The 23,317-nt window shown below is 38.4% G+C and overlaps 1 protein-coding gene across 1 annotated transcript in view; it reads right to left on the bottom strand.

Annotated features, from left to right (window-relative positions):
• Positions 1-23,317, bottom strand: part of MSMB (microseminoprotein beta) — a 78,620-nt gene that overhangs the window by 28,405 nt on the left and 26,898 nt on the right. The window contains exon 3 of the mRNA XM_044055680.1: positions 9,211-9,313. Coding sequence (XP_043911615.1) covers positions 9,211-9,313 — 103 coding nt within the window. The remainder of the gene's footprint in view (positions 1-9,210; positions 9,314-23,317) is intronic.

The raw sequence follows: 23,317 nt of genomic DNA, 5'->3' as shown, positions 1-23,317 counted from the left end.
CCCTATCTGTGCACGTGGAGAGCGACTACTTTAGCTACAGTTTACTACCACACAGTTTTATGAGTAGCAACTGCTCCAGTCTTACTGATACTTCATTACTTCTAACAGATACTGCTTCCACCTGTATGGGCCACTTATTTATCTAAACTGAAGACTAATCTTTCCGTGTCACCCATACTCAGTCTTATGCATTCCACCTGGGGGGATGCAGAGCTACATTGCTGAGCTCTGCACTCATGTCTTTGAAGAAGACAAGGTCCTGGTATTGACCAAAATTCTACATTTACATGAAGCCTAAATTTAAAGGTAAAATAATTGGTTTCAGTGATTGGCTAGTAAACTGGCACCATTCTAGAGGTATCCAGCATGTTCCTGTGTGAGATGAAATGTACAATAGGCCACCCCCTGCTTTGCCAGGGATGGCCTGCAGGTATCACCCCTATTTTTTTTGCAGTCTTGCTACAACTTCTGCTTCCTCCTCAGTGCTTTTTAGCCACAGTTCACCAAATGGAAATTACAACACAGCAAAGCTTGATCCAGAAAATATCAGGGTAGCACTGTTGATGGACAGAAACCTAAACAATGTCATCTCATGGTTTTCCTTTCCCTTGAAGGCATCAGCCTTTGTGTGACTATAGAAACCTGGTTAAAATGCAGTGTTTGCACTCCCTCTATTCCACAGTACAAAGCGGGGGGAGTGTCTCTGTTTATTCACAGCTCCATTATTTCTTACCAGATTAGACATAACACCTATCTGGAAATTGTCTAAGACCTGCTAACATACAAATTATTACAGAACCACATCTATGGCCCCCTCAGAGAAATAAATGGCTAAACCAGTTAGAAAAGTTAAAGATCAAACCAAATATTTCCCAAGGACAACTTCAACTATCCACAAATAAATAAACTGCATATGTATGCTACCAACAATAAATATGCCAAAAATGTTAAGACTTTCTAAATGTCAATACACTTTAACCAAACTGTCCCACTGACCACCACAGGTCTGATTTTTCTAGATCATGCCTTCACAATTGTTTCTTCCATTTACACCACCCATGGCCGGCCTTAGGCATAGGCCAACTAGGCAGCCGCCTAGGGCGCCGCTCTAGTAGGGGCGTTTTTCCAGTATTTATTTGGTGTAGGTTAACTAGGATGGGGGCACCAGATGGTGTGGTTGGGGGTGCCGTGGAGATCTTTTGCCTAGGGCACCAGTTGACCTAAGGCCGCTCCTGCACCACCCAACTCGTTATCCTTTGCCTAGTCAAGTCTGACCATCTTGCTGTGACCCTCTCTCTGAAACCTACTTTATTGCCTGTAACAACAAATCAACATTCAGGGATTACTTCAAAATAAACTACTTATTAGTTACTGATCTTACTGATAGCCACAAGTGGTACAGCTCTCCAGCAAACCTTATACTTGAGCCTGTTACCTAGTCCTCAACATTTTCTTCTGTCTTATATAAATGAAGTGAATCACCTTTAACCAACCTGCACAAGCATAACTGCACATTTATAAGTAAGTCTATATGGTGGAACTCACATCTACAAACTCTATATAACAAAAAAGAAAAATCTCCTGCCCATTTTTAAAAGATCAGTGTAAAAGAGATTTAAAAATGGCAAGTCCCTCAAGCTTACTTTTAGAAAATGCATGGTCGACTATGAACTTAGGATTGCAACCAATTCAAAAGAAAATCATATGGTCTTCTTCCACTATATTAAACTTAAAGTAGCCCACAGTTCTGTACTGAAATGATCTCTAATTGAACCTCCCTCTCCGATTCCAATGATCATGATAATATTCTTGCAGAAAAATTCTCATCTAGCTTTACCTCTCTGCTCCGACCTGACAATATCTCTGGATGTCTGTTGAGAAGTCACATCTAGCAAAACTCCTTTGTCAAATCTTCAGTTTGAATCTCTCCAAAAGTCATAACCCTGAAGCATGAAGAATAGTTGTTCTGATGCCCATGCATAAAGGTAGCCCCTTTAATGATCACGAGTATTATTTACAAGGTTATGGAATGCATTAGAGATGACCTAATAATCACTGAAGCAGGTGACCTTATATTTCTGGATAAACTCCAGTTAAGCTTTTTAAAAGGCAGGTCATTCTTGCTTAGCCAAGCTGAATCTTCAAAAGGATTAACATGGTCAAAGTTGGACGGTGCAGTGGTGCAGCAGTAGCGTTGTTGCTTCGCAGCAAGACGTTCTTCGGTTTGATTCTTGGCTGGAGTGCCTTCTGTGCATGTCCTCCCTGCATTCGTGCGGGTTTCCTCCCACAGTTCAAAGACATGCATCTGGAGCATTTCTCCATGGGATTCCGCTGAAAAATGGTTTTGTTCCAAGTTGGACTTTCCCAGTAAACAATTAAATAAATAAATAAATAAATAAATAAAAAAAGATAAAGGACACATAGTCTGCATTGCCCATTAGGACATTGTCAAGATCTTTGTCAGTAGCCTTCCTTGCTGAGATTATTGACAAACTGTTTCAACTCAGGATAAATTTATTTGTAGCTCCTGAAATAGCTTTTGTGGAACCCTCACTATTAAGTTTGGGGTATTTGCTCTAGACAGGAAAATGTCACTGGTAGTGTCACATAAGGATATCTACTCAGCCCCTTCTTCTATACCATACACTTCTCTGACATAAAAGGTGATATCAAGACACTATGGCTGATGAAGTTTGCTGGTGATTGCAAACTGGATGCATTTTTTTTAACTTATTTTTTTACTGTTTATTAAGCAGGTGACTAAACTGGTCAAAAGACTCTTTTCAACCACAATCTGAGCCCATAAGGCAGCATACAGAAATTTCAATTCACAAAATTGTTATATGCTTATACATCTTTTAATTTGATGGAACAGAATTATACAATTGTATAACTTTATACTTTTAATACAGTTATACAATTTCAAGATAGTAATTTTAATGATGTAGTACTTATGAAAACAACTATTTAGAGGGGTGAAATTACAAGAACATCTTTTTCTGATACATCGCAATAATATAGTTAAGAAACCTGAATTAACCTAAGGATAAAAAGCAAATAAGAATCACATGTACATATGATTGTAAAGGCTAAGTTAGTATCACTGTCTATAAACAAACAGATGTGATGCTTGAATGCCTGGACTGAGATCAGTGGTTGCCAGACTATATACAGTATACAGCATATACACTATTTACATTAGATTAAAGAGCAGGTTTCATATCAGAGTGCAAAGCAGATTACCTTATTGGGCACAGAATGCACAGAATAGGATCATGGCAGACTGATTTTACAAACTAGTAACCCTGAAGCATTTACATGCTATTTTAATCTGGAGATGTTTAGCAAAGGATGTCTTAAAACCTTTGAATGGAGTCTTGACCCTTTATTTCTAATGGGAGTTTGTTACATGGGGCAGGACCGGTATGACGATGGCACATTCTCCTATAATGGTTTTGAAAGGTGGTTAAGGTTACCACCTGTCCCACTTTGTGAGGGACAGTCCCTCTTTGGGCAGCTATGTCCTGTGAAAAAACTGAAAAAATGGCAGATGTCCTGAGATTATTGTACAGAAATATTTCCTAAATTTTCTTTCATAGTTTCATAAGACAGTTATTTTTTCTCTGAAACACCTAAATGTTATATGAAATAGCATAAGCAACTCAAATGCTACACAAATAAGCTTTTATTCTGGCAGAAAGGTGAAGTTCTATCATTTGTACTGGTCATGGGTATATTTTGTCTTGCTAATCTGACATTTCTACAGTAAATGTCCCACTTTGAGCATTTGAAAAGGTGGTAACCCTAAAGGTGGTTTGTTCAGGGAAACAACATTTTCTTGGCTGTTTCTTAGTGAGTATGACTGCTCTCTGACTGGGAGTTTTTTCCTCAAGGGGGGGTGGTAACTTTCATTTAATACTTTATATATCATTTAACCTAGGAGGAAGGTTGACCTTTCAGTGAAAGGTAACCAGTTGAGTTTTTTAAGTAGGATGCAATGGTTTATATGAAGGCCTGCAAGCAGTGCAAAACTGCATATTTTTTTTCTACATTATGAAGTCTGTGGGTATTGTAAGAGGAGTGAAAAAATTATCAATGGTGACCCAAATTCCAGTTTTGGGAGAAGTACATTTTTCCAAAGGGAAATGTGAGTGGCAAAGGAGAGCAAGTGTGTAATTTTATAGCATAATTTTAGTTGAGACAGGACATTATTGACTATATTATTAATCAGTAGCATAGCTGGGGTGGGGCAAAGGGGCAGCAGCCCCAGTAGAAAGTGTTAGGAGGTGTGATCAGCCACTCCCGATGGCTCTTTAGTAATAATGCATACCAGATTGTAAATGTCAGTACTGAATTTGCAGACAAAGTTGAGTGCTGTAACACTTTGTGTGTGGTCTAACGGCAGCAGCTGCTTACAGAAAATGTAACAAGCAGTTTTCTACAGTTTAAAAGAGAAAAAATATTTTTTGTTTCTTTTTTAAGACAAATCTGAGCGCTATAGTACTCCATGCATGGTATAACCTGTAGCAACAGCTTGCTACAAATATAGCATGCAGTTTGCTATAATGTAATAAAAAAAAAAAAAAAACTTTTTTTGTTTTTTTTTCTTTTTTTAAGACAAATCTGAGTGCTGTACCTCTCTGTGCATGGTATAAATTATAGCAGTTTTTAAATAACTTAAGCACTTTAGTGCTCCCTGTTCCTTATGCATAAACTGCAGCGACTCCTTGTTACAAATGTAGCAAGCAATTTACAACAGTTTAAGGAAGGAGAGGAGCTTTTCACTTGTTTCTTTTTTTTGGTCTCAGCTGAGGAAGGAGTGGTGGGGACTGGGTGCAGAAATCGGACCTGAACCAGACTGCAGACCTTTGCTCTTTTCTTTTTAAATTGCTCCTTTCCTGGGGAGAGGTGGGGTGGGAGTGGATGCAGAAGCAGTGCATAGTTGGCTGGTTGGCTCCTGCATTTCAGGAGGAGTACCAGCCAGCTCCCAGATTGCAGATTTATTTATTTCTTTGCTCCTTAAAGATGTTAAGGGGTACCCAATTGTGGAATGACTCCAGGTGCTGGATGAGTCAGCTATCAGCTATGCCTGTGTTATTATTGTGTATATTGCAGGTAAGCGAGGAATCAAGACTAAGTATTTGCATTCCAACCCACTGAGAAAAATATTGTTACAGTTGTCAGTAATTGTGAAGTGTGGCAGTTTTGGTAGTTTGTGAGCGGAGGAGAAGAGCATCACAAGACATTCTGGTACTTGATCTCTCCAGCAAGAGCTAAACCAAATAAATGTTTCATGTGTGCATTGCAGACATACCTGCAATGCCAAGAACTGCAAAATAGTTTACTTTAAAATCTAGACTCTTCAACTCAAGACATACAGATAAAATTCCACTTAAATATGGCACAGTTGTCACACTCTTATGTACCTGTGTTGATAAGTAATTCTGCTATATATTGCCCATCTTATGTTTTATGGTATCTCCTAATGGTTCAAAGAAGCCATAGTCCCACTCTATTACTCCTTTATGGGCCTTTCACTAAATATAATGTCCACTTCATGATGTACATCAATTTCTTATCATAAAGACTTCATGTATTCTTACCTACTCTGATAGATTAAATGCCCTGTCTCTCTACTAATCTCATATAGGCTCAGTAGAGGTGATCTCTGCTTAGACTTTCATACCATGGATGAAACGTGCTGTTTGAAGTCCTTTCCCCATCTATAACCAGTGCTTCCGGACCGAACCACAAAAGGAGGGGGAGTATCCATATTCATAAAGGATACCCACACCTCCAGGTTAGTGGCAACGCACGAAGCATCGGAGACCATCCAGGTGCAATTAACCATAGGTAAAACTGCCCTACAGTTTGTAGCATGCTACAGACCACCTTCTCAAACTCAGGAAACCCACACAGCCTTCCTGAAGACACTGGAGAGTATGAATGTCTCTCCAAACACCATCATATTGGGTGACTTCAACTACCCAAACATAGACTGGGAACATTACTCAAGCCCCAACACCCTAGCCCAAACGTTCCTGGAGTTCATAAACTCAAATGCTATGGAACAACTAGTCACCATTCCCACAAGAGGAGAAAATATAGTAGACCTGAACATCACAAACATGGGGACAAAATGCTCCACACCGGAAGTATATCCCTCATTGGTGAGATCAGACCATAAATTAATCTCATTGGAGATCCACATCCTGCCCCCACCCCCAGCAAAAAAGACCACAGTGAAGAACTTCTCAAAAGCAAACTTCACACTTCTTAAGACTGGAGTGGTATCCTTCAAGGCCCCCGAGCCAGTGGAAACCACAACCCATGCTGCTGAAACCCTTACAAATGCCTTCTACGAGCACCTCCAGGAATGTATGGATCAAGCAATCCCTAATAAAATCAAGACCCTTTCCACCAAAGGCAGGCACCCGGTCTGGTGGACCCCAGCCATAAACAAACTCTACAACAAGAGGAGAAAGCTACTACATGACAGAGCAAAATCCCTAAAAGGGAAGGCATCTCTGATCAATACTAGCAAAAACTACGATCACTCATAAAATCATCCAAGGCCAACTTTGAGAGAAAAATCGCTAATGACACAAAAGACAATCATAAGGCCTTCTTTAGCTATGTTAGAAACCTGGGTGGAAACTCCCAGATATGCTCAGAATTAGTTCAAAATGATAAAAATCACTGAACCCACAGACATTGCCAACATACTGGCAGACAGGTTCAGTGCAAATTTCTCCCTCCCCCACAAAAGGAGAAATATCTATCCCACCAGAGTCTAGCCTCCCAAACATCTCAGATGCCCAGGTGAGAGCTGCTCTCACTAAAGCAAAAAACACAGCATCAATGGGACCGGACGGTGTCCCCGGCTGTGTGCTACACAAACTCAATGAGGAACTAAACCCACACATAAGGTTGCTGTTTAATCTTAGCCTTACTACAGGATACGTACCCAAAGAATGGCGTACGGCAACTGTGGTCCCACTCCACAAAGGTGGTGCTTCTATGGACCCTGGAAATTACCGCCCCATAAGCTTGACGAGCCTTGTCTGCAAAGCTATGGAGAGGATCATAATGGAACTCATAAATAAAGACATTGGGGACCTACAGACACTGGATCCTACCCAATTTGGCTTTGTCAAGGGTAGATCCTGCCTCTTGAACTTGGTCGACTTTTTCGAAATAGTCACTAAGGCCATTGATGAGGGTAAGGCAGTTCACACAGCCTACCTTGACCTAGCAAAAGCGTACGACACAATACCCCACTCGGGCATCATAGAAAAGCTCACCAGCTTAGATGTAAACCCATATGTCACAAGATGGGTTGCAAACTGGCTCAAGGACAGAACACACAGGGTTAGAGTTGCTGGTGCCATGTCAGACTCTAAGCCAGTCACGAGCGGTGTCCCACAGGGCTCAGTCTTGGGCCTCCTCTTGTTTGGCATTTATTTTTCTGAAGTGCAGGCAAACATAGGGGGATTGTGGCTGACAAAATTTGCAGATGACTGCAAACTGGGCATCATAATTGACACTCCATCAGACACAGACATCCTCCAGAGAGGTCTCATAGAAATGGATAACTGGTGCCAGAGCCATGGCCTTAAGCTAAATGCCAAAAAATGTATAGTCATACCCTTTGGGAAAAACAAGGTAACCCCTAATTACCACATAGGTGGTAATCCATTAAACATGGAAGAAGTTATCAGGGACCTGGGGACCCAAGTTGACAGTAACCTCTGTTTTGACACTCACATTGCCAAAGTGGTTAGGAAGACCTTCTACATTGCCCACCTGATCATGAAGGGATTCACATCCAGATCAGGAGAGGTCATTGTACCCCTGTACTCTTCACTTATCAGACCAATGATTGAGTACAACGCCCCATTCGGAATGTACCTTACCCGATACCTGCAGCATTTGGAAAGACCCCAAAAGTTCCTCACCAAAAGGATAAAGGGGCTCAAACATATGTCATACGATGCCCGACTGAAGAAACTCCAGCTCTATTCAGTCGCATACCGTCTGCTCAGAGGTGATCTGTGCCTGACATACAAGGCCATGTCCAACCCGGAATTAATGGACATGCTCCACCTCAAAAAATCCAAATCCACCAGAGCCACAAGAGCAAGAGACTTAAACCTCAACACGGATATAAATAGGACATGCTGGAGGGACAGCTTCATCACCCAGAGACTCCCTACACTATGGAACAGAATCCCAGTCCATGTGAGGCAGAGCCCCTCACTGACTCTGTTCAAGAGAAATCTTGACGAGTGGATGGGAGATCGTAGGTTTACCCTGGGAATCATCTCTGTGTCACTGCTGGACAGAGGCACAGCAAACTAATGGATATAGTATTCTCATCCTAAGGGGTGGTGAAAGCCACACACACTCTGGCTAGGCTTATAAATGCCCTAGGGCAGATAGCCTAGTATGAACCTATGAACCTATGAACCTATAAAGCAAACACCTAATCTAGAGACCTAAGCCTATACCATCTCATTAACAATAACAGCTGGTGTGACAGGTACCTAGCACAAAGTATATATACACTGCAGCTGTAACAGACTCCTCTTATATAACAAGCAGAGTAGCAAGCAAAGCACCTCTTAAAACCAGTCTGAATTACTTAATGGTGACTGCAACTTCTAACTTGGAAATGGGGGAAAAAATCTACTTAATGGGAACACCATTAATCTTCTCCCAAGTGCTAGGTGATATGGAAGAGCCTATTAAGAATCCATGAACCTGTGAACACATTTAGCACTTTCTCTCACAAACAGAGGCCAGGAGTGGATGTCTGATTTTTTAGCAGCTTTGAAACCTGTAATGCACTTTTGCACTGTGATGTGGCACATTCCTGGAATCTTTTGCACCTTCTTGTATCAAATCTAGGCTACTAACAGTCCCGACTGGAGGTCTATGCCTCAGTGTCAGCACAATGAATGCACATATTAGATGCCTTTTTGACATACAGCACCTAACTTCCTGTCATCCTGGAAGCTGAAACACTGCAAACGTATTATGTCTGACACCCTTCCAGTTTTACTTGAAAGTTAGACATTTGCATATTTCATACAGTAATTACTTCAGTGTCACCCGAACAAGTAAGAAGAGTATCTTTTTTTATTATAATGCAATAGTAATCTAGTAACAATTTAGCTCTTAATAAAAGCAACGTGATTCAATACATACGTATTACAGCAGTTGATATATTCTTCATAACAAGTACATTTAAAGCATTTGCTCATCCATGAAGATCCCAATTGATGGTGTACATCCTTCTCATCAATACAGCCTAAAAAAGATCAACACTTGTAATGAGTAAAGTTTATTTACATAGATTATATATTAATCTGTTTCACTAACAGTACTGAAAAATTATTAACTGAGTGCAAGTTTATCACAAAAAACTCTGAAATAACTAACATGAACATTCAGCCATCACTGCAGTATTTTAATTATCTAAGAATCATTGTAAATACAATTAACTACTTTTTAGCAACTGTAGTCTTAGAGATAGTCATCCCCTTTTTGAATAAAGTGGGACAACTACATAGGTACTACATAAAATATCATGGCAGAAAAATTATGTGATTATGCTACTGATGTGATAGTCAGTTGGAACTTGGTATGTCACCTGTGCTGAGCTTTTGGTCACAGGATTCAGGAGTGGGAAAAGATGGCGTTTTTCAGCTTTTCTCTCTACGCTCTTCTCTGTCTGTTCTTAGAGTTAATATATTTAAAGATTTTGGTGTGGGGGCAGATCCCTCCATACACTGGAAGAGTGCAGGTGGCTTATCCCCCAGCAAAAACAATTATGTACAAGTGTTTGGCAATTTTCTTTTTTTTTTTGATTGGCTGAACATATGTTTCCATGAATGATTACATTTTTTAGTTATGATTACTGATCTCCTAATTGAGATGTAATTAATTTATTAAATCTAAATCGAATGCATCCTGTGAAGGATAAGAATAACTAACTGTATGGAGACAGCTTGCCTTTGGTGTGCTAATTAGGAATCTTTTGCTCAGAAACAGAGAATTTGTAACAGTCTTTGTTGTATCTAAGCCTCTGAATTTGAAAATATTTTAATTTGATAGTTTTATTTACATGATAGTTTACCAGTAAGCCATGACTTCTGAAAATGAATGCTGTCTTGTGGAACTAAATTCACTCCAAATCCTCACCCAACTAATACGTCAAGTACCACATTTTTATCAAAGCAAGAAAACACAAGTAGTTTGTTCCCAGCAGTCATCAATTTAATTTAGCACTTTCATTCGTATTGTGCTTCATGAACTTCATTAGAATATTAAAACAAATCCACTATATTGATTTTAAGGTAAAAACACCAAAACAGTAATCTAATTTTGATATATATATATATATATATATATATATATATATATATATACAATGAAAGTCAGTCAAATGAGTTTTAGGTCAAGCAAAGTAGATCCATATATATATATATATATATATATATATATATATATATATATATATATATATATATTATATTTTTATACTTATATATATACTTTTTCAGAATACATGTTTATGTTAACCATGTTCATAAAGTAATTTTTAAATATGTTTTAGACTGTTGTTTTATCAGTGGGTTTTAATTGATTGTTCTGTTGGCTCTAGATGATTGTCACTGTTGATGAGACACCTCGACTCTAAATGCAAAATGGGAAAAATGAGTTGTGGGTGGATGGATAGATGGATATGAGCAGCTTTTGTGTAGAACAACTGGGTGGATTTTATTTCATGGTAGGCTATTGTATGATTCGATAATAATTTTTGATTGTTAAACTGTACCAGAAGTTTTGGTGTTTTTACCTTAAAAATGTAGCCGCGGTGGTGCAGCGGTAGCATTGTTGCCTCACAGCAAGAGGTTCTCCCATTCGATTCTTGGCTGGAGAGCCTTCTGTGTGGAGTCTGCATGTCCTCCCCATGGTTGAGTGGCGTTCGAAAGAAATGCGTAAATGGGCATGACTTTGTTGAAGGTTGGGTGTCACACTGGCACCTCGGCACCGTAAAAATCAACTGCCAATCATGAGCGGACGGTGATCCGCTGTGGCAACCCCTAACCGGGAAAAGCTGAAAGTAGAAGAAGAAGATAAAAACATCGGCCAGCCCGGCACCCAACCTTCCACAGAAGGCACATGCACCCACTCACGCCTAGGGCCAATTTAGTGTGTCCAATCCACCTACAGCATGTCTTTGGGATGGGGAGGAAACCAGAGCACCCGGAGGAAACCCATGCAACCACAGAGGAGACATGCAGACTCCACACAGAAGGCACCCCAGCTGAGGATCAAACCAGAGAACCTCTTGCTGTGAGGTGGCAACGCTAACCACTGCACCACCGTGGCCACTCTCTTAACCGATGTTTTTATATTATGTCTAATTTGTTATAATTATTTAAACTGCGGATATATTGTTTTTATTTTTGAAGATTATGAAATTATTGTTCATAAAATGTTTTGTAATAATTTGGAGCTTTGCTCCCTGTTGTTGTGTTGTGTCTTTTGGCTTTTCCCGGTTAGGGGTCGCCACAGTGGAACTCCGGTCCACTAATGATTGGCAGTAGATTTTTACATGCTGGCTTGCCAGGCCTAACGCACAACCTTCAACGAAGGAACGCTGTGCCTGTGCTAAAAATGGGCTTCTACCCAGTCATTTCCAGTAATCAAATGTCAATAAATAAAATAAATAAATAAACAAGACACTATCACTTTTAAACTATGCTATAAAATGTCATAACTGCTGACACCCACAGCTTGTAGAGCAATCGCAAGAAATGTACCCATACTCAAACCTCAATATGGGCTCCCGGGGTTAATGCTGCAGTCTGTGATAAACAGACATAAACTACAAATGGCAGAAAATAAAACATGTAGGTTTGTTCTGCTAGGAAGCCCTTTTACCCAGCATTGTGCCAATAAAAAGGTATTAACTGGTTACTACTACAAAAGAGGTCAACTTTACTATTACCCTGTGTAAAACAATAAGACTGATCATCACCCATCATTAAAATGTTTGCTCCCCATTAGAGAAGAATCATACAGCCTCAGGGGCAACCAGAATGATTCTACATCCCTCCTAAGACTAAGATTTAAAGTAAACACGGGGAAAAAGCTTCTTTTTCAGGAACAACCCAGGCCAGAAGGCATAAAAATAGTATGTCTTTTGCAATAACTATACAATACAAAGCACATGTTGGATGACTGAAAAAGAGGAAAACAATAAACACCCATAAATACATATACAAGTGAACAGATATATGTGCTTGTAAAAATATATTTATTTATTTATTGATTGCCAATTGATTATATTAAAATATATTGAAATATGTAGAACTACATAAATAAAAGAACATTAGGAGATGATGAAATGAAAGGTAGGTAGCAGTCTACAAGGCAGAATGATATATTCTGAAAGTAGGTCAGATTTTTAGTATATTCTCTTGCTTAACTCTGATGGCATCATCATTTGTATCTCATATCAAGTACATTCATTTTCTAGAAAGGACTATGATTTTCCAGAAAGATTTCAAATAACATATCAGTGTGTAGAGTCTTTGGACCTATCTCAGACAAAGGCCTTTTGGTTGGTATAACAATTCAGGAGGGTTATTCAGAAACTTTTAGTGCATAGCTTTGCATTAAATAGCACAGTGAACAATGACATACAGGAAGGAGTTATTCAGAGACACAAGTAGCATGACTGCACTTTGGGGAAACAGTCCTATATTCATGGTATGCAAATGACAGCATAATGATATGTAAATGAGAGTTGTCATGCTATTGAGACCCATTGCATATGCAAATTATGAAATCCAAATTGGCAGAGTGGTTCAGAAATGAATAAATGCCATGCTCAGTGCTACAGTGCTCATCTGTTTTGTATTCCAATATTTATTTGTGTACAGGAGCTTCACTCAGAAAAGTATGTTAGGAAGAGCAGCAGCAGCAGCCTTAGCTGAATAGCAAGTATCAATGCACACGCTTAGATCGCACTCCAGGTGTCACTTATCATCACCTTTCACATTACAGACACATTTGTCAGCAGCTGACATACCATCACCTCCATGACCAGGATGTTGTATACAGCTATTGCGTGGATAGAGACACCAAGTGGGAGTTAGTAGACATGTTGCTCACAAATGGATTCAAGAGAGATGTACAGACAAATTCAGAAAAGCAGGATACCAAGGTGCCAAACCACAGTGCAGGAACAAAACTTTTATTAACAGCTTCACCAGTAAAAGTGTAAATTGTTCACATTCTTCCTTACTGCCCTTCCAAAAAATGCATATATCATCCAAGTAACGTTGGTAGTGTGTTAGGTGTTCTGCCCATCTTGTGTTAAATATATATTTTGACTCCCAATACCCTAACACAATGTTGGCATAAGCAGAGGCACACGGGGTCCCCATGGCTACTCCCCTTTTTTGTCTGAATAGCTCACCACAAAAATACACAAAATTGTTATTTAGAATGACTTCCATGAATTCAACCAGTAGTGCTATTATTTTACCTCCTAGCTTAGAGTGTTCAGCCAACATTTCATTGAACCATGCCAGGCCAATCTCATGTGGGATGCTTGGAAATAATTCAACCACATCCACTGTGACCATATAGTTTGTTTCATTGTAAAATTCTTTTTTAACACTACGTAGAAATTCCCAGGAATCTTTACATAGGAATTTTAAAGTTGTTGTGTACTTTTTTAATATTGCATCCACAAATTTCCTAGTGGTTCGGTGATTCCCTTTGCTCCGGCTACAATAGGTCTAAATACTAATGGCTGTAGCCCTTTATGCACCTTGGGAATGCCGAAAATAATGGGGGTAACTGGTTTGGGGACCAACAAATAATTAAATAATTGTTCGTTTATTGCCCCTTGATATAAGTTATCTTCTAACCTGTATTTAATTTTAGCATATGCAACATTTCTTTCGTTAATAGATACCTGGTTATATTGCTCATTATTGTGTAAATGTGAATGTAAGGCTGCTATATAGTCATGCTGATACATCAATACTACACCCCCCCCTTTATCTGTTTTCATTACCCTGATACCTTCGCTGTTTAATTTCTTAATCAGTTGGTAAGATTCGTCAGAAAAATTGTTACTTTTTAAACCATCTTTAGTGTTTACATTCCGAATCTCTATTTCTACCATATCTTCAAATGTTTTAATAACCGGGTGTAATGGGGGGTTCCATGTGCTTTTTCTATGCAATTTACTACTATCTAATGATTTCCCTTTTAAGTTCACTGCTAAATTCAATCGCCTTGTGTAAAGTTTTAAATCTAATATTGTTCTGGGTACATTAATAGTGTTATTTGGCACAAAATGAAGTCCTTTAGTAAATACTTCAAAGAATAAACTACTGACTTCAATTTCCGTATAATTGAAAATAGAAAAATTACCTTCTTTGACAACATTACAACATAAGTTACGTGTCACACCATTTTCAGATGTTACATAGTCTGTTTTGTCTATTATTGTATCCTTGGGGGATTCCATCTCCTGGTATATGTGCTCCCTAATCTGTTCCTCTGTCTCCCCTGACCAAATTGAAAATCCTGTTGACCTACCCTAAGCTGATTAGGTTGTGGGTTGTGTTTTTGTGCTAGTCTCTCACTTCTTCTTGGTCCTTGGTCATCAACACCTTCATTAAAAACATTGTCCTGTTCATTGTCAACATTATTATTATGGTTCTGATCTCTCTCCCATCTATTCCTACCATAGAACTTGTATGCCTGTCCTGTGTTATACTCATGCAGGTCACGTTCTAATTTCTTTATTTTTCTATTTACAATCCTAACACAGTGGTTATCTATTTCATTAAATGCATTTTCATAATCTTTTCTTACACTACTAAACATCGTGTCTTTGACAATACTGTTGTTCAATACATTAACCTCATCAAGCAATACTGAGGCTTTAACCTCATAATCTTTGATCATTAACCCCAACATTTCAAGTCCTGTTCTATTGAACAGGGCTGTCAGTTCTCTGTGCAGTTCACTGCCAGGAGTAGCATTATTGGGAAATTTTACAATCCGCAGTCCCTTAGGGACTCGTTTAACATTCAAACATTCAGTCAAATAGTCTATTTCATGTTTCGTTGATTTATACGAATATAATTTGTTGTTAAAATCTTTTAATTTTGTTTCCAAATTATTATTTGTAATTTCACTAGTGTGAACAGTACCTTGCCCAAAGGAAAAACCTTGGTTGGTCCATTTGCTGAAATTAAAACCTCCGTCGGGTCCAGCGGAAGTAGGATAGGTGTTTCCTCGCTTGCTTCTCACTTGTTGTATAGTTATACCATCCGTGTTGGTACTTGTGCCCATCTCGGCGTTTCCTATAGTCCCGGTTGTTGACTTTCCGAAAACTGAGCCACTTAAAGCAAGTAGCTGCTCTTGATTAGCTGGTATTTCTCTGCTGCTTTGTGAGCCATTGCTAGTTAGCAGACCCGTCAGTTGGGAAAGAAGGCACATCACCTGTTTGAATTCGCGTCGCGTTACCGGGACGTCATCCGTTCCTTCCTCGTCGGTTTGCAACAACGCTGGTGTATCACAATATTCCGCACTAGCCGCCCGTTCAGCCATGGATCCTGTATCACACGAAATAGACTATCGAACAAAACACTCCTTTGCAGGAACAACACCAACTGGTAAATTCAGAAAAGCAGGATACCAAGGTGCCAAACCACAGTGCAGGAACAAAACTTTTATTAACAGCTTCACCAGTAAAAGCGTAAAAACACATAGAATGAATCCAAAATATCTCGTCAAGCGCTTTCACCCGGGCTCTCCCAGGCTTTTTCAAGACATTTACTGCCTTATTGGGCAGGTTCTTTTATATTGTTCATGCCATACTTAATTGTTTAATTAATCCCCAATTAATCATTTATTACACTGCATTTAAAAGGATAGAAACCTTTTTTTTTTTTTACACTAACACAGGCTGATGGTGTTAATTCTTATATACTTTTTATAATACACCATCTTTAATTCATTTTAATGCTAAATGCATACCTATAATTAAACATTTGATGTTTGAACCATAATTGCCATTAAAAAATATATATACATATTAAAAACTGTGTATTTTAAAAACATACATAAACAATGTATATACAGGGCCTTGTGATGAAAACATATTTGATTGCCTTGAGCTTCTTAGTCATTCCGTTAACCATTGGTCAACATATGAAAAAAAATATATATACACAAATATTTCATATTTCAGTAACTACAGTACCCCGTTCTTGTTATTCCAACCTATTACATGAAACTAGTGTACCCTATTCAAACTCTAAAAATTACTTGTACTAAAAATCTGCTGTTGTTGGAAATATATGTATAAAAAATATATGTATAAAAATATATATAATCTCTATTCTATCCACCATATCTACGAAAAACTAGACTATAATATTTGTCACACTTTATCTTTGCACTAGGTCAATCTATATTCATTTATTTCTTAGTCAGCACTCTGCTGAATAATTCTTTTACTTGGATGATATATGCATTTTTTGGAAGGGCAGTAAGGAAGAATGTGAACAATTTATTGAATACATCAACAATAGCACTAATTTTTTAAAATTTACATGTAGCATAAAAATTGACAACTTGCAATACCTTGATGTAGATTTGTGGAAAAATACTGAGATTAATTGTTTCATGTCTAAGATACATCGAAAAGACAGTTATTCTAACATGTTCTTGCATTACAATAGTAACCATCCTTTATTTCAAAGGAAAGGAATTATTAAAGGACAAGTAATTAGAGCAGCAAGAATATGTAGTGAAGAAAAATTGTTTGACGACGAATGTTTATTCTTGAAGAAGTTATTCCAAGAAAGAGGCTACCCAGCACAGTTAATAGATGTAGTAACATCAGAAGTAAGAAGCCAAAGAAAAGAAAAGTACTTCCCTTTATTAGGTGAAGAGCGTAGACATGAATATATTAAAACAGACAATGAAACAAAAGAGAATGAATGTCTCTTTGTTCATACAAACTGCAATGAAAGTGTTGCAGTAGAGAAGGTCATTAACAAATACTGGCCTATAATAACTATGAACGAAGAATTTAAGAAAATGTTTGGGGGTAAACCGCAATTTATTAGAAGACGAAACAAAAATTTGAAAGAACTGCTTGAAACAAATCTTGATGTAAGGCAAGGTGGGATGACCCAAAAGATTGGGACATTTAAATGTAACAGTTGTAGGCAGTGCCCAAATATTATGAACAAAAAAGGGTTCTACTTGAAGTCAAGAAAAACATATATAAAATCTCCTGGGTACTTTAACTGCAAAGCTAAAAGGGTAGTATATCTTGGGGTATGCCAGTGCTGCCAAAGTTTTTACATAGGTAAAACAGAGAGGGCACTGGCAAAAAGAATATACGAACATCTTTACGATATTAGCAAAGGCAAAGAAACAAATGCCTTCTATAAACACTCCTTAGTATGTGAAGGAATGAAGACAGAATTCATGGTGTTAGAGCAGGTAAATATCAACCCCAGAGGGGGTGACTGGGAGACATCATTAGAGTTTAAAGAACTACTTTGGCAGATAAAAATAGATGCAGCTAAATCACCAGGTCTTAATGGAGCCATCAGTATTGGTAGCTTGCTAAAAATCAGAAGAGCGAAGCTATAGAACAATAACAATAACAACAAAAAAAGGGGAATTAACTAAGAATAGATACAACCTAGTTCCCTGGCCATAAAAGAATTATTCAGCAGAGTGCTGACTAAGAAATAAATGAATATAGATTGACCTAGTGCAAAGATAAAGTGTGACAAATATTATAGTCTAGTTTTTCGTAGATATGGTGGATAGAATAGAGATTATATATATTTTTATACATATATTTTTTATACATATATTTCCAACAACAGCAGATTTTTAGTACAAGTAATTTTTAGAGTTTGAATAGGGTACACTAGTTTCATGTAATAGGTTGGAATAGCAAGAACGGGGTACTGTAGTTACTGAAATATGAAATATTTGTGTATATATATTTTTTTCATATGTTGACCAATGGTTAACGGAATGACTAAGAAGCTCAAGGCAATCAAATATGTTTTCATCACAAGGCCCTGTATATACATTGTTTATGTATGTTTTTAAAATACACAGTTTTTAATATGTATATATATTTTTTAATGGCAATTATGGTTCAAACATCAAATGTTTAATTATAGGTATGCATTTAGCATTAAAATGAATTAAAGATGGTGTATTATAAAAAGTATATAAGAATTAACACCATCAGCCTGTGTTAGTGTAAAAAAAAAAAAAAAAAAAAAAAAAAAAAGGTTTCTATCCTTTTAAATGCAGTGTAATAAATGATTAATTGGGGATTAATTAAACAATTAAGTATGGCATGAACAATATAAAAGAACCTGCCCAATAAGGCAGTAAATGTCTTGAAAAAGCCTGGGAGAGCCCGGGTGAAAGCGCTTGACGAGATATTTTGGATTCATTCTATGTGTTTTTACGCTTTTACTGGTGAAGCTGTTAATAAAAGTTTTGTTCCTGCACTGTGGTTTGGCACCTTGGTATCCTGCTTTTCTGAATTTACCAGTTGGTGTTGTTCCTGCAAAGGAGTTTTTTGTTCGAGAGATGTACAGACAGCCTATCCCTGTGAGCAGGAAAGCTTGCTTAGCATTAATCATTCTTGCTTCTGGCATCTTTCAGCACCTGATAGGTGACATATTAAGCATTTTGTAAGCATCAGCCTTGCAGATCCTTTACCAGCTCCTTGATGTTATGCTGCAGGATGTGAAGGAGCATGTATAGATCCAACACTATTCAGGCATTTTACAACAATCAATTTTCTTGAGATCTTGGGAGCTATGGATTGTACTCAAATTGCCATCAAAGCTCTCCGGTTGTACATGGCATCCATTATATCAACTGTAAAGGGCTTTCATGCCATGAACTGCCAGATGGTGTGCAATACAGATGATATTATATACAATGTGTTCCTATGCTACCCAGGCAGTTCCCATGATTCCAACATCTAGCACACGTTCAACTTCTAGCTGTGTTTCATGTAGGATTACTTTCTGCATGGTCATCTAGTTGGTAAATGCACACATTGCCTGGTACATAGGCCAGGATATGAGGTCCACATTTAAATATGCAGCAGACAATTTATAATGGTGTCCACTGTTGTGTTTTGTACATGATGCTGGCTGTGAACTGGAACCATGGAAGATGACCCCCATCCAAAACCCCAAATCTGTGGCTGAGATGGTGTACAACACAGACAAGGAACACTGTGAAATGTCTGTTTGTGAACTTTTTAATTTGTTTTTGATCAGGCTTGCAATGGTTTGCAGACTGATTGCCTAGTACTTACCTAGGAACCTTTCAACCTATGAAGGGACACTTCTGCTGTATGGATACATCTGGTGGCGCAAAGCACTAGGCTCTTGAGACCTGCAGTTATTTATGTATGCCACATTACACAATTTAACAGTACACAAGAAGATACAATTAGGAACACTGTAATACTGCCAGAGAGACTTATTGTAGCACCAGATGAGAAGTCAGGTACAGAGTAATCACAGAAACTGGTTGCAGTGGTACTCCATGCAAGGCAGAGGTGGGTACAATACACTGTGGTACTAGCAAAGAGATTGTGTCTCCTTTAAATCCATGGGCCACAATAAAGACAGCATACAATAAAACTGATGCATGCATTATAACACCAGTCTGTGCATTAGACTGCATAAATGGCCGCACCCTGCATCAGTCATTACCTGACTACTCATGCCAGAGGGTGGGCACATTTATCATCACTTATATTGGTGGGTTAGTGCACAGTCAAGGTGAGAGCAATGCTACTATATGGGAAAGGTCAAGGAATGCGGATGTGGTAGCCACTTAGGTGTGGAGTAGGTTGGGGTCTTCTGCAATATGGTGGCCACAATTTTTATTGCATTAAAATAGGCTTCACAATATGGTGATTATGATAATGAGGTAACTTAGAACAATTATCTCTGAATTACTGTCATAATGAATTGTACTGTCACACTGAGGCAGCATAAGCTTACTTGCCCATGCCTGTCCCTGGGCTAATAAAACATGTGCACACTATACTTTATGTATGAAACCTACAAAGCTTATAGCACCACGAATCTGAGATGGTGATAATTTAACACCATGGCTGCCCAGTGATGACAACACATGATATAAAAATGTGTGACTATGTACAAAAGGCTGCCATTTTAATATTTGTAAAGACCAGTACAGTGGACATGACATCTTCAAGTAGTGGTTTCAGTAGAACTCCTGCCTGGTGCAGCAGCCAGGAACCTAAAATATTTTTCTATCTGTTATATAGAGACCACATGCTGGGCCTTTACAATGGCCCATTATATAAAATGGATGTGTAGCTAGCACCAGCTTGCCAGGACAGTGAGTGATGCCAGTGGAACTACTTACTCTGGTAAGCAGTACATGAACTGTGGCAATGCCACCCTGATCAGCTCTGCAGATGGGAGCTTAAGATTAGGGTGAGTATTTTTTTTTTTTTTTTTTGCTATTATCTATTTCTTTGTCTTCTTTAAATGGGCCACAGTATATTAAAATGTCCTTACTTTCTTTTACAGTGGCTTGGGAGAGGGAGTTTAACAAGGACACCTGCCTCAGAAGAGCTGACAGACTCTCCAGGTGATAGTGTATATATACTATGACTATATCTGTACTATGTCAATAAAATTCCATTTTATAGCATATATGTGCACTAATGTGTTTTATGTATTCTCTTTCTATATTTTCCTCAGCCTTCTAAATAACCAGCTGTGGTGCAAGCTGTCAAGTGGCAGTGGACATCTAGGTCCAAATGAGTTGATATGCCTGGTGTTGGATCACCAGCAATTGCCAAACCTGCCCCCCCAGGAGAGGGGTGAAGGTTATCTTGCTGAAGGCAACCTGGAAGGCTTGCTGGTAGCCTCCATGGACACCTTTTAGGATGAGAGGTAGAGGGTCCTCTTATGAGAGTATCTCAGAGGAACACCCACTAAGTCACTGACATCATATACTGTGGATCATTATGTCCATCATGCTCTGACAATTGGATACCCACAAGAGGGCCATGATGCTTCCTGCTGTAATTGATTGTCATGCAACTGGCTGGGTTTGACCATCAGACCACTAGAAGCAGATCCTACCCATGATGTCAACTACAGATGTGACTGATGCCTACTGTTAGGCTGTGTGGATAGGCTAGGCACCTGTACCCTAGCCTAACAGTCATTATGGTGTTCCCCTCACAAGTTTTCTTCACCATATCTTGTTTGTAGTTCAGACTTTCCCACCATGAGCTGTCATCCCTCTATATGTCTGCTTACCTCCATACTGACACCACCTTTTGTGTTGATGCTAATGCTGTATGCCTTTGGGTACGTTATGTTTGTTTGTCTGCCTCGTCTACATTTTCTACTTCATCTATCCCCCCACATAGACTTCTTGTTAACTTCCACAAATGGCCTTCTTCTTAAAATTATAAAATGGATACCTGTCTCACAAAAAAAAAAAAAAAAAAACTTTCTTCACCCCAAAAAATATAATTCTTTAAGGCCACCCTCGTATGTGTCCCTTTGCTTGCTCACCTCACTTTTCTACCTTAAGTAGTGATGTGAGTTGGCAATTTGTTGTGCTGGTCCTCTGTGGCCTGTGCAAAGTGTGGTTGTTGTCATTATGAACTGCTTTGTTGTATGTGCATGAACGTGCATACCCTCAGATATGCTACCTTACTGTTCTTGTCACACCGGTCATGTGACTTCTTGTAATGTCGCAGTATCACTAATATTCTTTAGCGTGGCTGATGCCACTAATGTGGCTGCTCTCATTTATTATGTAGCAATTTCCTCAGAAAGGTGGTGCAATGCTGGTCCTACAACATACCCAAGCAGCATTGAGCTGCATTGCTCTGTGAGATCTATAATAGTTTGCATGACACTGCAGCACTATAGATGTACATAAATGTCCTTCGTAATGTCTTTAGAAAGATTATTTTGTTCCTGTTTTATTTGTTCTTGCTCATCGGTGTTCATTTTTCCATCATGTCATCATGAAATTAGCAAACAATGGTTACACTTTTGTTTATCTGTTGACTTAATTATTTATAATAATTACCATTTTACAACATATCCCTCAGTCTCTCTTCCATGCTCAAAATAGAAACAATCCATTATTCTACTTTCAACCAATCACTTCTTGACTGTTACGACCATCAATCTCTTTCCTAGGTGACAGACATGCAAGTATTTTTGCAATTTTACAATAATTTTTAAACACTGTGCTGTATAAATACAGCTCACATTGGGAAGGGGATGCTTTTGCTTAGGGTTATATTGTGTTTTAACTGAAACACTTTGTCACAAGGAGTGTGAAAGTTATAGCAATAAAAATGAAGAAAACAAAAACTGCCCAGCTTTGCAGTGCTAACTGTGTGGTGCCCTTCAAATTGTCATGTTAGTTACAAGCCAATTACACCAGCCTTCCTGTGTCCCTGGTGAGAACAAAGGGAGATTAAAATTAGGACAGATTTTCTTTTTATCTGCATACTTGACCAGGAAGCAAGAGATATGACCTGATGTATTGCTGAGACCTTTGCTCAGTTCACCCATGGCACTTGGTAGCTGTGAAATAGGGTCTATTTCTTTTTAACACCCCCAAATTTGAAGAAATCAGCCATCAACTAGGAAACCAAGCAGACCTGTTATCAAAAATATGTAGGATTATTTCACTGATAAATTTCCAATTAAGTTTGTAAGGAAGAAAAAAAAATGTTTTTTCAGACATCTAAAGAAATGGGAGTTATGGAGCTCCTGTTTTGTTTTTAAAAAGGTTGTCAAATATCCATAGAAGGATGTGGCCTGACTCCAGAATTACAGCCCTCTTTCTTTTCCACATTTTGTATCCATCATCAAAAGAAAAAGAGGTAGAGAAGTATCCACGGCATGTTTACACGAATATAACCTTCCTATTGTTACAGAGGCACTCTCGAATTTGAAATAATTTCAGCTAAAAAATTAATTGTGGAAAGAAAGAAAGTTGTATGCAGCCTAGTGGTACCATCCCACAAGACTATCAAACTGAATTAAAGAGGCCATTGTACTCAATTTCAAACAGTTCTGAAGTTTTCTATATAGTTAAAGTTTGTCTCGTATAGAATACTTCCAAATTAGGAAGTACGTATATAGTGCAGAAACAGAAAATCATTACTGTCATCATCCCAACT

The sequence above is a fragment of the Protopterus annectens genome, chromosome 14.part0 (assembly GCF_019279795.1).
Source record: "Protopterus annectens isolate FY-2018-M chromosome 14.part0, PAN1.0, whole genome shotgun sequence".
Taxonomy (NCBI): domain Eukaryota; kingdom Metazoa; phylum Chordata; order Ceratodontiformes; family Protopteridae; genus Protopterus; species Protopterus annectens.
This window is presented reverse-complemented; position numbering and strand designations above follow the sequence as displayed.